Source organism: Periophthalmus magnuspinnatus, chromosome 7, assembly GCF_009829125.3.
Source record: "Periophthalmus magnuspinnatus isolate fPerMag1 chromosome 7, fPerMag1.2.pri, whole genome shotgun sequence".
Lineage (NCBI taxonomy): Eukaryota > Metazoa > Chordata > Actinopteri > Gobiiformes > Gobiidae > Periophthalmus > Periophthalmus magnuspinnatus.
Genome location: NC_047132.1, coordinates 27484987 through 27500652, shown reverse-complemented (window position 1 = coordinate 27500652; position 15666 = coordinate 27484987). Strand labels below are relative to the sequence as shown.

The window sequence follows — 15666 nt, the reverse complement described above, 5'->3', positions numbered from 1 at the left end:
TGACAACTGCCGTGTCCGCCATCTTTACTGCTCTCAGCAGAAGGGCACGAAAAGGCCGAAACAAGGGTGCCCTGTAAACTTCATCCTTCAAAATGTTGTCCAGGCTTGTCTTCGTCTCAGGTAAATTATATTTGCCCAGATGTAGTTTAATTATTTAGATGACTAACTGTAATTGCCTTTAAAATATGAATTGTATTAGTGATGTGAACGTGAAGGGTAAACTGAAGGCCAATCATTGAATGGGAACCAGGCTAATGCTAACTCTCAGATAGAAGCTTGCATGCGCTATAATAACAAGACAAACTAATATCATATATCATTTAGTGTAAATTACCCGCGGAGGTCTCGTGTAGGTGGTACTGCCTTTAACACACAGACTTCACTAGAGTTAACTGTAGCTAACTTTGCAGGTCTGCAAATGTCACCTTATGACAGCAGAGCTCTGATAGAACATTTTGTCTTTAGCAACTTCGAGGTCATTTCAGAGCGATTTTAGTTTTTTCAATGGTGCAAAAAGTTATATTCCTTTCAGGTATATCCCCGTAAATATAAAAGATTAATTAATACGATTGCAAAGGGTGACTAGATGGGGTCTAATGGTTTGCGTATAGACACAAGACTTGTCATATGTTTTAGGGTTTAGCATGTGTTTAAGCATGTCTTTCAATATTCTCCAGACATGTGCAAGGTTACACTATGCTTTCTGTGCTTATTTGCCCTCACATGTTTGTCCTCTGTTGGTTACAGCTAATGCCCTGAAAAGCAGTGGGCCCCTTGGTGCTGGGTAAGTGTGAACCCTATGCCATTTGTTTGTGTGTCTTATGCCAGTTGTTTGTGTGTCTGATGTGACACTTGTCACTGATGTTGTGTGGTTGCTGTCTGCAGTCTGGTCCAGGCCTCCCGCTCTCTGCAGACGTCCTCCCAGAGTCTGGCCCCAGTGCCCCCACTGCCTGAGAAGGGAGGCAAAACACGCCATGGCATCATCCCAGAGGAGCTCTTCCAGTTTCTCTACCCCAAAACTGGAGTCACAGGTGAGAAAACGTCTGTGGCTGGTTAAGTGAGGGGGGTGGGGCCTGTGGGCTAAACTTGACTATTTTTATTATATTTGATATCAGGATATAAAGAGAGACTATACCAATCTATAACCCTAAAGAACACAACATTTTAAGACAAAAAAAAAAACAAGATCTGAAATATCTTTGCAGATGAACGTTTTATATGAAAAACACGAATAGGTTTTCCCCTCACTAATGTATATTCATTTTGACCTCCCAAGAAAAATAAGCTTGGGCACTCCTGGGTTAAGTATTTCCAACACTTAATAATAAATTGTTTGTTTCTTGTTTTTCTAGGGCCCTACATGCTTGGCACTGGCCTCCTTGTCTACATGCTTTCTAAGGAAATCTACGTAATCAACCATGAAACCTTTGTCGCTGCCTCCATAGGAGGTGTTTTCATCTATGCTGTCAAGAAATTTGGTCCACAAGTTGCAGCTTTTGCAGACAAACTTAATGAGGCATGGATATTTTTGTACTTTACTTTCTTGCATTATGCTTTAAAAGCCAGACTTTGGAAATGGCACTCAATGTTTAAAAATGTGGCAGATAACACTGTAGTCTAATGTTCCTCATGGTTTTGCAGGAAAAAGTGGCCAAGGCTCAGGAGGTGAAAGATCTGGCCATGACCAGCCTGACACAGGCCATTGAGGAAGAGAAGAAGGAGCAGTGGAGAGTTGAGGGACGGTCGATGCTCTTTGACGCCAAGAGGGTAAAACAACACACATTCTAAAGTTCAGTTTAGAGGTTTAGTATTATTTTGCTGCTGTTTGAGGTTTCTTTGAGCAGAGGTAAAATGTGGTCTTTCAAAATGTCATATAAATATCATATCTTTTAATATCATACAAATAATAATGCAAGATGATTTATGGGGGTTATATTGGTTACATATTAGGTTGGTTCTTGTTATCAGTTAGCCATGTTCAACATCAGAACACAAGGTTACACAGCACAGGACATAATTACACAAAAATGCAGTAGTACATTTAATTGACTCGTGGAATAAAATTAAACAAATGAAAATTCTGTGTTCTTCTGTGATGTGCTGCAGAACAATGTGGCGATGATTCTGGAGACAAACTACAGGGAGAGACTACACATGGTCACAAACGAGGTGAAGAGACGGCTGGACTATCAGATTGCCCTCCAGGACCTGCACCGCCGCATGGAGCAGGAGCACATGGTCAACTGGGTTGAGAAGAGCGTCATCGGCAGCATCACACCTCAGCAGGTGCACACATGTCACACTCAATATTTCATAATAAAATAAACCTAAATTGTACCCAATTTCCTAAAAATGACATTAAAATTAGTTTCACTCTAATTTGCTTTTTTTAATGTATTTGCAAAAACTAAAGATTATGTTCTTTTAGGAGAAGGAGAGCATCGCCAAGTGCATCACAGACCTGAAGGCCCTGGCCAAGGCCACACAGGCCAAAGCTACGGTCTAAACTCCAGTCTTCAAAGAAGATGGATTATTCCCACTCAACAACTGAAAGGAGGCACCACATTTTGCTTTTCTTTCAAATAGAGAAGTTCCTCTTTAGTGTCTCTGTGAATATTATGGGTGTGTACAGTATTTACACGTCAGATGATGATAAAATAAATGGTTCTCTTATTCAAAAATGGCCTGTGTTGTTTTTAGTTTGTGTCAATTGTTGCATTATTAAACTCTTATTTTTATGACTACATTATAAGGAAATAAGTTCTCTTTACATAATTGCACTTAGTGGAACAATGAAGGGACCTTTGGTTGGCCGTATGGAGCTTTATATGTGACCTTTGGACTCATCAGGGAACACCCAAAGTCCTGCCCTCATTGTTAAATCGTCACATGTGAATGACCTGCACTTTGATCTTGTGATTGAGGAAGTTTCCATGCTCCATTTCTCCAGTGAGTGTCCTGGTCCGAGAGGGCGACTATAGTCAGCAATGAAACCGCACAGGTAAAAAGCAAATATTAATTTTAAGGGCTGTGGTTTTGTAGCTTCTCTAAATGTCCTTCTGAAGATTTTATGATAAGTGATATATATATAAATATATGCATAAGTGGGTTATTGATGTTTAAATTGGTCTTGTGTTTCAATACAGGTTAGTTTCAAAATTTACTCAATTTTGCTTTGTCAAAGTGGTTTTTATACCTGTTATGTTAAATATCTGTATAAGTAAGTGCATAATATATAAATGAATGAAATTGTGTCACTTAAGGCTGTATTTTGAAATCCCAAATGTTGGAACTCAAGTGTGACAACTCTATGTAAAGTCTTAACAAATGAATTACAATCCATTTGTGTTGCACAGGTGTCTTAAGGATCGGTGTTGAAAAACCTCAAACTTTGAAAATGTTTGGTTCCAGTCCGTTCTCCTACGCCCCGGGGTGAGTTTCATTTCACACTATAATTAATGTTTACTTTTTAAAATCAGCAAAACCCTAACCTTAACCCTAATGTTATTTTGTTCTATTTTTTTTTAAGCTATCCACACCTATTAACAGAGTATAGATAATCTCCTCTCATTTGCTGTGTTTCTGTCTTGACTGCCTTTATCTCAGCCAGTGGCTACTTATACAGTTTTATTGCAGTCAGAGGAAGGATTTTCATTTAAGGCCAATTAAAGTGCCCCACTAAAATTTAATAATTGTTTTTTTTTTTGTGCTATTTCAGGGGGTTGTCTCCGATGGACCTGTCTCCCAGACGTCAAATTAATAATCCAAAACCAGCTGGCAGCCTTTATAGTGACGACCATGTTCAGGGAAACATGTCCAGACCCACTGGGAAATCCATCTACAGTATGTTCACGCTGAACTGAGGCGTTTTACACTTACCACACATTGTACTATATCATAACATTACTTCTAGTTATACTTTAATAAGTATAAATTTGACATTTTACCAAATTTGACAAGAACCAAATAGTGGCTAGACAACTTGGTCAGGGCCACTTGTGTTTCTGGTCTGCTTTTGAGTTTTAATTGTGAAGAAACACTGTTGAACAAGCATTTTGTTTTATTTTTAGTATTGTTATGTCTAAAATATTACTAATAAAAACCAGAGGTGGAGCATATCAAAGTAAAAGTAGTAAAGTATTAGTAAGTAAAAATTTGAAGTATTCTGTACTTCACATGTGTACAGTTTAAAGCAGTATATACATATATAATACATATATAAAGCTGTATATACTTTTTAACTTTTGTTTCACTACATTTGAGAGAAGGTACTTTCTACTGCACTACATTTTTGAACTAGACTGAAAAATAAAAGATAAATATGCAAACAAAACATCTTGGAAAAACAAATCTTTATCAAAATCACTACATTTGAAGTCTTATAAGGCCTCAAAATCTGTGCTAAATACTTTTTACTCCTTAAGTAAAAGGATTAAAGTACCCATTTAAAATGTACTTAAGTTCATTTTTTTCATGTGGTATTTTTACTTAAGTATCTTTTGCTCCAGTATGTGTATTTTTACTTAAGTAATAAAATGGAGTACTTCTTCTATCACTGATTAATACTGATATGATATGAAATGTCATAACAGGCATAATATGATAAATGTTTTTGTTTATAGTTCTTATCTTTTTCTTTTAAGTGCAGAGAAAAGAGTACGCAGAAACACTGAACAAACAATCAGACAGCTTAAATGTCAGAGTGGAGGTAAAACTAACTATGCAAACACACTGAAATACTCATTGTCCTCTGTAATGACCCTGTATTCTGTGGCCATAGCACCTGTTCACCTGTGAAATGGATGGTCGGGATGTGGACTCAATCAGTGACTGTGTGTCCAAACTGAAGAGGCTGGACACTAAGGGTCGGCTGTGGTCACAGGAGATGATCCTGGATGTGCAGGGGGGCTATCTGGTCCTCTCCGACATCGAGACCAAGGTTTCAGTAAAGTTATGATTATTATTATATGTTGAGTCAACACTTTTTTCCATATGGTGAAGAAGGTCAGTTATTTGAGGTGTTTTTCCTTTACACTGAGAATCCCTTCTTGCTACAAAACTGTATTTTAACTCTGAATTATGTCTCATTATAATATGAAGGCCAGCGCATCCTCATCTGAAACCTATTTGTTTTTTTAATTGTCATTATCAGTTTTGTGCTTAAGAGTTGTATATAGGTTTAATTGGCTTTTTAATTTGAAAATTAAACTGCCTGATTTTAATATTTTTTCCTTGCTTGTGATCACTCAGTCAGAGTTGGACTCTCTGCCTTTGAACAACATCATTGAAACTAATGCCATTTTGGACACATGTGCCTACAACTCTCTGCTCACACTCACCCTCCAGGAGCGCAACAAACGCATCCCTCAAGTCTATATGTTTCAGTGTGAAGAGACTGGGGTCAGTGCACTAAATGAAATCACTTATTCATTTATTATGAGGGTTACATTTTTCTACAAGGAAGAAATACTGCTGGTCTGAAGCTGTAATGTGTTTTAGGCCGAGGTCATTAAGGCAGATTTAGATAAAGCAATTCAAAGAGGAGGTCAAGGATTTGTGGAGCAGCGCACCCAGAGACCTTCAGACCAGGCAGAACTCAGGTAAAAATCAAGACATTTAACACATAATATCATTAGATCAAACCATCTTAGACTGCTGATGATTTGTATGTAGGAGCAATCTTGAGAATATCATTGGTGCCGGAGGGTACCACCCGGAAGGCCCACGTGCAATGTTGAGAGACGGCTTCACTCCGTCTCCAGAGCCCCCTCAGTGGAGGAGCAGGGAACCAGGTAGGCTGCCATAATGTAGTTTATCAAAGCATTAAAAAAAAGTAGGAAACAGAATTTTTTAAAGGAAAAAACACAAACCAATTGTCTTGGATCCAGAACACACACTTCGTCATTACTTCACGAGGATGTGAGTCTGGTCACTGGTGAGTCTCCCCGTTTTCAAATGGTTGTGATTGACAGGTAGATTAGCCATTAGGACACGTGTGAGTATTGAAAAAAAAAAAAGACGAGGGCCTGATAAACATGGATTTCTGCAGAATAAATGGTCAAAGCGCTAAACTCTTAATCTGAGGTGAAATCAGTTTGATTTTATTTGTAGATCATAGGTGACCAATGAGCTTGTTAATTTCACATCTGTCACTGAAAAAAAACAAAAATCTGATTGCATGATCACGGACTTGAAACACAACGAGAGCATGGGGACCATTCTGATATCATTTTGTATAAAAAAAAATATATAGAGAGATCATTCTGGATTTTCCAGGCAAACAAAGCACATTCATTAGAAGACCATAGGACAGCATTCAGATATTTTACCCAAGTCCTGAGTAGTGGTTTCCAGAAAATATGATTCAAGCAATAAAAAGTGCTAATTGAACCAAAATGTCCAAACCCTTTCTATGTTATGAGCTATTTTTGTCTGTTTTCAACATTTGTTCACCTTCAAGATCTTGAAGGTTAGTTCCCCTTTAAACTGATTGTAAACTATTTTGCGATATTCCTCAGAAAACTATCGTCCTGATGAAGCACTCTACCAGGAAGAGGTGTATGATACACAGTTTGACCCGGGGCCTCCTCTGCTCTCAGACACTGAGAGGAACGCAGTGAGTTCACTGTTCAGCTATTTTGTGTCAAATCAGCCCATTATAACACACTCACCATAACCTAAGCTCTTTAACTTTCCTTTATGGGATTTTATTGTGGCTTGTAGGAAATATTTAACCATGTTTTGAATGATCTGGAGATCTTCATGTCTGATGTCACTGCAGCACAAAACGAAGCTGCTCAGAATCCTGATAAAAAGAAAAGGAAATCAAAGAAATCAAAGAAAAAAGGTGCAGTGCATTTTTAATTTACATCTGATGTGTCATGACAAAGGACTTCTCTTGTGTGACATATTTGCGTCATCTCTGCAGCTGCTCCAACTGTCTATCTGCCAGCAGTGGATCAGTACATGTCCTGTCTTCAGAAAATCAAATATGGATTCAATCTTCTGGTAAATGGTTTTCTGTTAAATGACTCCTTAGTGACTCTCAGCAGTCTAGTGTAATGCATGTATGTTATGTAACAGGGACAGCTGGAGGGTGCCTTCGCTGAGCCCACTGCTGAAGACTATGTCCACATCATATTCAACATTTTGGCTGCAGTAAGGATGATGCAGTATCTTTAAAACACCCTTTTAATCATTGATAATTGTTATCTTCAACTGTATTCATGTTAATTTTATTTAATAGCATTTTCTCTCTATCTTTTCTCTCCAGTTGGTGCCTCAGTATCCCCTGGACATCCCTCCCACAGTTCAGGCTCCATTGCTGACGGACGCAGCTGTGCAGATGCTGGGCTCCGAGGTCACCCCAGAGGAGGATGAGCTTTGGGGATCCCTGGGAGACTTCTGGACTGTCCCCAGGTCAGACACATATTTATGAACTCACTACAATCAGACAAGTCAGTATGGGCTGCACGATATCTTAAAGAAGACATAATGTTCCAGTACCGGTAGTTTGTATTAAACTATATAGAAATAAACAGAACGAATATAGATCATTAGTTTACATCTTGTTGACTGTAAATCGCAATATTGATCTAAAATAGCATAAAAATAGAAACAGAGCTTCATAGTGATGTTTTCAGAATCAGAAGACTTTTATTGCCATCGTTTGTGAACAGAGTTCACAAACTAGGAACTTACTTCAGTGATAAAGTGCAACATAAAAACACACTGAATAAATACAAATACAGATAAGGGCATGCACAAAGTTATAAAAAGATATGCTTAAAAAAAATAAAAATAAAATACTTATAGGTAGAAAATATATACAACAGCAGCATCAGAACAACAGTGCAAACATGACTTTTTAAAGTGACCGGTATTATAAAGTGTCCAGTTTTGTGCAGATATTATAAAGTGTTCATGAGACAAACGGCAGAGGGAAAGAAACTATTCTTATGACAAGAGGTTCTGGTCCCAATGGACCGTAGCCTCCTGCCAGAGGGAAGTGGCTCAAATAGTCCATGTTCAGGGTGAGAAGTGTCAGCTGCTATACGGCCGGCCATAAAACCGCAGATTTTCATGTATGTGTTTTCATTGTTAAAAATGTTTAACATTTTAGAAACAAACATGTAGGACCTGGAGTCTGGAGTAAATACACAGCTATGGATGGGGATAGGGGGTAGGTGAAAACAGATTTTCAGACCACTCAAGCCTCAAGTGCAGGACAATACATGATTATTCAAATGTGCATGATTCAATAAAAATACAACTTTGAGGATGACCTTTTTACATAATGTGTCCACTTTAAACATGAAAAACATAATTTTATATTTTTGTGTGCAATGTAAACACAGTAAACTGACATTTTGGTAGATGGCAAATACACCCTGTATTTGTCTCCTTACCATTTAAAACTAGACATATTAATCAGATTTGTTCTATTGTATTCAGTGGTTTATGTTTTTTTTTTTTTTTTTTTTTTTTTTTACTTACTTTTTAATATACCTTTACCATTTGGCTTGATTGCCAGTAGGAGTTGCCCTTTTAAGCGTGAAAATGCAAGTTCTTGTGTAGGACCTTGTGTAGCCTTGGACGTGGTAGCTCTAACTGTCAGGCAGCAGTACTGATAGACTTTGTGCGGGAATGAGAAAAAGGTTTCTCTTACACGATCAATGTTTTCCTCAGATGTTCCTAGTCAGCCACTTCTTTTTCTTCTTTTCTATGTAACACTGTCCCTGTCTTCAGAAATTTCTTGTGCCATGCATGAAATGACATGATGGTTGATCTCTTCCATACTTTGTTCTGTGGTTTTGTTGAGTCTGCATAACTGATTTTGTCTCAATAAACTGTGATACACATTGTGCTCTCTTGAGGAGTAGCCATTTCTTAGGGATTCATTCAAAAGGATGCCTCTTTAATCATCAGGATGCCTAAAATACAACAGAAAAATCCAATTAAGAGATCTTCTCAATTGCCTTTTTAGTTAAATTTTTAAATTGTAAGGAGACTTTAGGGACACCCTGTACTTAATAAATGGGAGCTTGAAGTATGGAACATATGCTTTTACATAACCATTTTGGCAGCCAACATTAAGCCTATACATCTCCGTGTGTCCGCTTAGGTCCCAATGGGCAGAAGAAGACATCCCGCATTACATCCCTGAGTTTTATGACAACTGGCAGCCCCCGCCTCCCTCTCAAATGCCCCACCCAGTGAGCCGGAGCAACAGCCAGCGATTCCCCCCCAGACAGCAAAACGGATGGGGTACTCCGCCCCCTGCAAGGTACACTGTCTATACAATATTATCCTACTCTATAATGCATTTTGTCAGCTTATAAGTCATATTTTTATTTCAGACTGAATGAACCTGAGCTCATGCAAGCCATGTATGATTTCATGGCGAGAAACAACAGAGAGCTCAGCCTCATGCAGGGGGATGTGGTTGAGGTGAGTCAAGAAGTACATTTTATTTATATAGCACTTTTAAAATAAAAGGTCCATAGTACTATCCACATACTCCAATAAAAACAAGTATAGGATATATATTGTCTCTAATTCACAAGTAGTAAAAAAGGTCTCAAATGTGGAGTTGTTACTATGGACCACCAATATAATTATGTCATGAAATACATTATATTAACTTTTGCAGTGTTTTTATGGATCCTTGGGGCCTGTACCACCTCATTTATGTGCCCTGTCCTGTAATAATTCAAACAGTAGAAATGCAATTGTACTCAGGGTTTGAGCATATCTCTGTCAGTAATGATGACAGAAACCAAACATTGCTTTGTGTTGAGTAAAAAAAAAACCCACAATTGCTGGTCATGCATGAACCTTTTGTATTGATTTACTCAGGTGCTCAAATATTGTACTGATAACTCCATGTAAACAGTTTATGTAACTGACATGTAATGAACGGCTTTGGTCTCTGACAGGTGGTTCAGAAGAACAAGCAGTGGTGGCTGGTCCGTAACAACCGTAACGAGGAGGGCCATGTTCCCCAAAATGTCCTGATGTCAATGGACCAACCTCACATGGGACAGGTTACCTATTCAATATTCTGTTTAGCCATTTGATTTGGTTGTAAGATTTATACCATAGATCAACTGCTTGTATTTACAGAGAGAGGGCCCTGTGACTCTGGACATGAGCTCCTCTTCAGCAGAGGTCTCGACTTGGCTTGCCTACAAGGGTTTCTCCAAGATGTAAGTCAAATGGGTTGCATTCATGTGATGTGATTAAAAGAACATATAGTTTACCATAAAAATGGAGGACAACAGAATAAATGTAGAAATAAGACTTGCGTCGACTTGTTGAAGGTGTCGAACATCCTAGTTTTGTAGTGTTTCCCATCCAGACGTATCTTTTAATTACTTCAGATTAAACATTAGGCAGTTAGGAATTGAAAACTATTCTACTATTAATTTTAAAGTATATATGTAGTATATATTTAGCCTTTTGATTTGAAGGGACAATGAACAGAGACATTAAGATCCTTAAAACAGATGTTTCTCATCCGATTATAGTTAAAAAGCTAGTTTGCATCTGCAGTTCCTCAGCTTAATTTTTCTGTTTCTTGGAGCAGCTTTCACTGGAATGTTCATCTGAAAGACTTTGAACTTGTCTATTTCCATGGAAATAAGCAGCTGGTCCAAGTCACAGGTCATATCTGTGGAGAGGCGAGCACTCCACAGTAGGAACTGCATTTGATTTGGTCTCATCTTCTGAAATTCTGTGTATGTTTGGCGGTGCAGGACAGTGAGAAGCCTGGGAGTGCTGAATGGGCGACAGCTTTTGGGGATGACCAAAGATGAGATCCGATCTGTGTGTCCTGAAGACGGAGGGAAAGTCTTCTTCCAGCTCCAAGCCATTAAATCTGCCATTGCAGTGAGTAATACAAGAAGAGACTAAGAAAGAGTTTATTTGCAAAAACTGAGACTTTAGCAAGCTGTTTTTTTCCCCTTTTTGATTCTATGTTTTACATATATTTTTAAATGGCCCATATTACTTTATTTTTTGATTGAAGCTATAATGTTGTTTCCTCATCAGAGACATAGCCGGAGTTCTGTTTTGTTTCATTCTTACATGCATCACCTGCTTATTTAGGCTGAGTTCTACTCACAAACTGAAAAAAACTCCCACCTTGTGATGTCATGTGGTAATACAGGAAGTGCTCCACTGTGTTTTTAAAGTCTATACACCTTCACTAAAATAATTTGGATGATTTCAGCTCTTGAATTGCCAATCTCTACTTTACAAAAGGTAAAAGGTAGCTGTTAACTTGAACACTAACACTTCATGACATCACAAGGTGGAACAGCTCAGTTTGAGGTTTGGAGATGTAAATAGACTAATAATAAAGTGTTACTCACATAAGTGTTACTCGTGTAACACGTGTCAATTAAACAAAACACAAATCCAGGTATGCTGTTGATGAGGTAACATTATAAGATGACTTAGTTCTCAACAGCTTTAATGAGCAAAAAAACCCCCAAAGCACACACACACGCACACACACACCCGCACACACACGCACTCCAATATGATTGGATCGAAACATATAAAATAAAATTATGATTGCACTAACATAGATTTGGCTTTTGAAAACACTGCTATTAAAAAAACTGTTTATTCAAGATTTTATTGGCCTATGAATTGAAACTTGACAAGTATTTAATCAACTGCAACAAATGTTGGTTAAAAAGTTACTCACTGACGTCACCTTCAGATGCTGTTTTCATTCTAAACCTTTCCCCCCCTTTTTCTTTTTTAACAGCTCGCCAGTGAACCATCAGGACCTTACAATGGCCGCTACTAAAGAGTCTTCTTTCACTGTTGTTAATTATTAAACATCAATGAGCAGTAAAACTGGCTTGACATATTGTTGAATAAAAATTTTTGAAAATCCAACAAATGTATATAATAACCAAGATTTAGCTTAGCACATACCAAAAAGGAGGTTAATGGTAGTAGAGCTGAAAAAATCCAAGGCTATGTATGTATATGCTCTTGAACAGTAATTTGCAATTTTGTCTGTCTAGTTTGCTTGCCAAGTACCTAAATATAAATCAAAACTCTAGCTGTGTTGCATGGTGGATGTGATGGACATTATAATAAAAATACAAAATGTTGTGTCTGTGGGTTATCATTAGATTGTCAGCTGTATGAGTAAAGTGACAAAACCATTACAGTATTTTTGCTCTATTTTTATTCAAAAAAGGTTTCTGATACAGTACAAATTAAATCCTTCAAATTACAAAATCCAAACAAACTTGGTTCTTTCAACATAATTTTGATCCAACTCAATTTTTGCCATACCTACATAAGACAGATGCTTTGTGTTATGAGGGCATTAACCAACTACTCCCTAGTTTAGTCAGCATATTTTTTGCCATTATGAGTTACTCCTTTTTGTTTCCCCATTTGGCCATTTTGTTGTTGACGGGAGTCTTGATGAAGCGATTAGACTTCATGTAGGCCTTGATCTTGTCTAGCCCCTATAAGACATATGTACAGTATAAATTTACTTTTATATTTAATGTGAGAAATGAACAAACACAAAATGCACATTAAGTCCACTCTCACCTCAAATCGGTCCAGAAAATCCTTCAGATTTTTAAAGTTGTTGAGACAGCACGGTCTGAACATGCGATGCTGATCCAGGAGCTCGTACATGATAAAGTCCACAAAAGTGATCTGTAAAATGACACACATGAATTTAACATTGGAAGAACAGTGTAGTTTGGAGCATTGTAAAAAAAGTATATTAGATTTTAAATACCTTTCTACCAGCAAACCATGTCCTGTCTCCCAAAAACTTTGAGAACAGACCCAAAGTATTTGGCAAATTCTCAATATATCCATCTTTCTTACCATCCTGGTTAATGGCAAAAGACAAAAAGTCAGAACTGTCAATTACACATGCCTTAATATGAAATATGTATACATTTAATTTCACTTACAAAATCCATGTAGCACAACATCACAAAGCCATTTCTGAAGTCCATTGCCTGGTTTTCAATTATGTCCACCCTCACCTTTTCATCTTCAGTTTCTCCACCTTTGAAGACGATGTTTGATCATGTTACATTTCATTTTCTTAATAAGTGCCAATGATTTTAAATGGTCCAAAGAATATAAACCCAGAGTTTTTGTAGTTGAATACTTACACAGGTTGTGTTTACGGGCAATGTATCTCATGATGGCATTGCTTTGTGTGATCTTTCGGTCTCCGTCTTCCAGATAAGGCAGCTGGAGTGAAAATTGCTTAAATGTTGCTTTCAACTTGACAAAAATGCCAATGTATAGTTAGGCCACTTACATTTGGGAAGTCTATCCCAAGCTTGTTTTTCTCATCAATCCAACAGCTCTTGTCATAGTTGGGAGCTGTGTGAACCAATAATCCAGATTTAAGAATTCAGCATTTACTATTTATTTAAAAAAACATTTTAAGAAAGGCACTTTACCTTCACCGCATGTGTAAAACTTTTCCTCATAACAGGTGCCGGTGTACTCCAGCAGCAGGCGGATGGGCTGGGCAAGCTACAAGAGGCACAAGGGCGTCAGATTAACCTGTTGTTAAGGACAGACTGGTGCAAAGGGAATTCTACTGGCACAACAAACAAAACGCAACATGTCTGTGTTCCCATAGAAAACATGTTGGCATAGATATCCTCTGTTTGGCAGGTACGGCAGGTTCATCTGCTGCAAAGGTTACTCTGCCCTATTTTTTTTTTTTTTTTACATAACCTGACATGACAAAGGGTTTTTGTTATTTTAACCATATCAATTCATCCATCTTCTTTCTCTTATCCCGGGCTGGGCCGCGAGGACAGCAGTCTGAGCAGGGACTCCCAGACTTCCCTCTCCCCAGACACGTCCTCCAGTTCCCCCGTGACGGTCACGGTTCAGTCAAAGTGCGATAAGGCTCTGGTGACAGGTCATCTGGGGTAATGGTGTAACAACAGTGGGTGTGTGAAACTTACACAATGAACAAAGTCAAAGTTGAGCCGCCAACAGACTGAATAATGGGTTTCATATTACACAACTTAACTTTTGCCACTGATACAGGCTTATGCCTCACTGACTTATGTGTGTGCTTTTAAACTGTAGTTAAAATAAATGCACTCACAAGTTATTAAATAATGATCCAGCGCGAGAGCAGCTAAAAGGCTAGCGCGTGCACTCGTTATAAAGTGTTATGCGCACGTGAGTATGCTTGCATAACATTTAGAGGCTTTTCCCATTTCCACCAACCAAACAGATCCAGACATTTCTACAAACTGGAGCCGTTTGCTTGTGAAAATAGTGCTAAATAGTACATATGTCACATTTGTGTTTCCCTCTCTCTTCAGGGGGTTAGGTTACATTGTAGCAAAGCTAAAGTCAATGCTAATTTTCTGTCACAAATTATGGCATTGTACTTACCCCACGAATGTCCCAGTATGCAAGTTTCATCGTTTTGGAGTAAATGTGGACAAAGATGTGGTTACGGACGGAGTGTGAGAGGAGCTGCTGGAGTTGAAGCTGCACAGGAATGCTCCAGTGTGAGTATATAAGAGGACACAGAGGGGCGTGACAAAGGGAGCGCTTTCATCGTAACAAACACTAGAGGGCGTTTTCAGAAACCGGACCTGCCTTGTTTAGTTGACACGGTGTATGCATTTCAATAGAAAAGCTTTTGTTCCCAACTCACCTGCCAGGTAAAAAAAAACAAAAAACAACAGAGTCATGACTGCTCTATCAGACTTTAATCTCACATAGACTTATACACTGTACATACACAATTATCTATATTCAAACATGCACTTTGGATTCTGACTATAACAAATGTGTTTTTCACAAGTTAAAACCTCCACCCACTATTGCATACATTTAAAAGGAACTTGGTATGAATTCTACAGATTGTTTATTATCTTGTTTATTATCTTTTGCCTCAATGGCCAGTGTTTAAAACTCTACATCACATTATTGCATTTAACTGAGTCTGTGAATGACCAGTTTCTGTTGTTGAAGTCAAAGACAAGGCCAGAGGTGGGACCAAGTCGTTGTTTTGCAAGCGTTTGACCTCAAGTCCGAGTCAAGTCCCAAGTCAGTGACCCACAACTCCAAGCTGTGTCCAGGTCCTCTGCTTTGAGCTTCATGCCATTTCAAGACTTTACACAGAAGTACCAAATACTTTCACTTTTAGGAGAAGCATCAAGTCATCTCACGTGGGCTCAAGTTAAGTCCTATGTTTTAGTCCATTTTATGAAGTCAAGTCTCCAGTCTTCAAAATGTTGTTGTCCCTATTGTGCCCACTGTTGCACTTCAAACCCTCTAATTTTAATAATATGCAAAGCTCGGCGATTTCAAACAATCATCATGACAAAGCTTTTTCTTTAGCACTCACTAGTCTACATTACTATTGCTGGGTGAGGCTTTAGACAAGTTCTGCAGGTATATTTGTCATTGTCTCTCGCTCAAATCAAGTCCTATGTCTTAGTCCATTTTATTAAGTCATGTCTCAAGTCTTTAAAATAGTGACTCAAGTCTGACTCAAGTCCAAGTCATGATTTGCAAGTACCCACTTCTGGACAAGGCCATGCTTACAGTACATTTACTTTGTTTTGCCCCTATTGTACCTGTTGTTGCACTTAAGACTCCCTTTTATTTTCTTAATAT

At 38.2% G+C, this 15666-nt stretch overlaps 3 protein-coding genes across 3 annotated transcripts; 2 read left to right on the top strand and 1 right to left on the bottom strand.

Annotated features, from left to right (window-relative positions):
* On the top strand, positions 1-2681 carry atp5pb (ATP synthase peripheral stalk-membrane subunit b). Its single transcript, XM_033969563.2, has 7 exons — positions 1-120; positions 748-784; positions 886-1031; positions 1353-1516; positions 1642-1767; positions 2107-2286; positions 2429-2681. Exons 1-7 carry the CDS (start codon positions 93-95, stop codon positions 2504-2506), a joined length of 759 nt encoding a protein of 252 aa, XP_033825454.1. The 5' UTR covers positions 1-92; the 3' UTR covers positions 2507-2681.
* A 237-nt stretch (positions 2682-2918) lies between these two features.
* On the top strand, positions 2919-12196 carry eps8l3b (EPS8-like 3b). Its single transcript, XM_033969734.2, has 19 exons — positions 2919-3001; positions 3357-3432; positions 3719-3843; positions 4644-4708; positions 4781-4939; positions 5251-5400; positions 5500-5600; positions 5674-5792; positions 6519-6616; positions 6724-6847; positions 6929-7008; positions 7084-7158; positions 7274-7419; positions 9125-9286; positions 9360-9450; positions 9939-10046; positions 10126-10208; positions 10758-10890; positions 11780-12196. Exons 2-19 carry the CDS (start codon positions 3398-3400, stop codon positions 11819-11821), a joined length of 1896 nt encoding a protein of 631 aa, XP_033825625.1. The 5' UTR covers positions 2919-3001; positions 3357-3397; the 3' UTR covers positions 11822-12196.
* On the bottom strand, positions 12194-14552 carry LOC117374112 (glutathione S-transferase Mu 4-like). The gene is made up of 8 exons (XM_033970277.2): positions 14431-14552; positions 13470-13545; positions 13325-13389; positions 13173-13254; positions 12966-13063; positions 12785-12880; positions 12589-12699; positions 12194-12500 (listed from the first exon to the last, which is right to left on the bottom strand). Exons 1-8 carry the CDS (start codon positions 14458-14460, stop codon positions 12405-12407), a joined length of 654 nt encoding a protein of 217 aa, XP_033826168.1. The 5' UTR covers positions 14461-14552; the 3' UTR covers positions 12194-12404.
* Positions 14553-15666: the final 1114 nt, after the last annotated feature.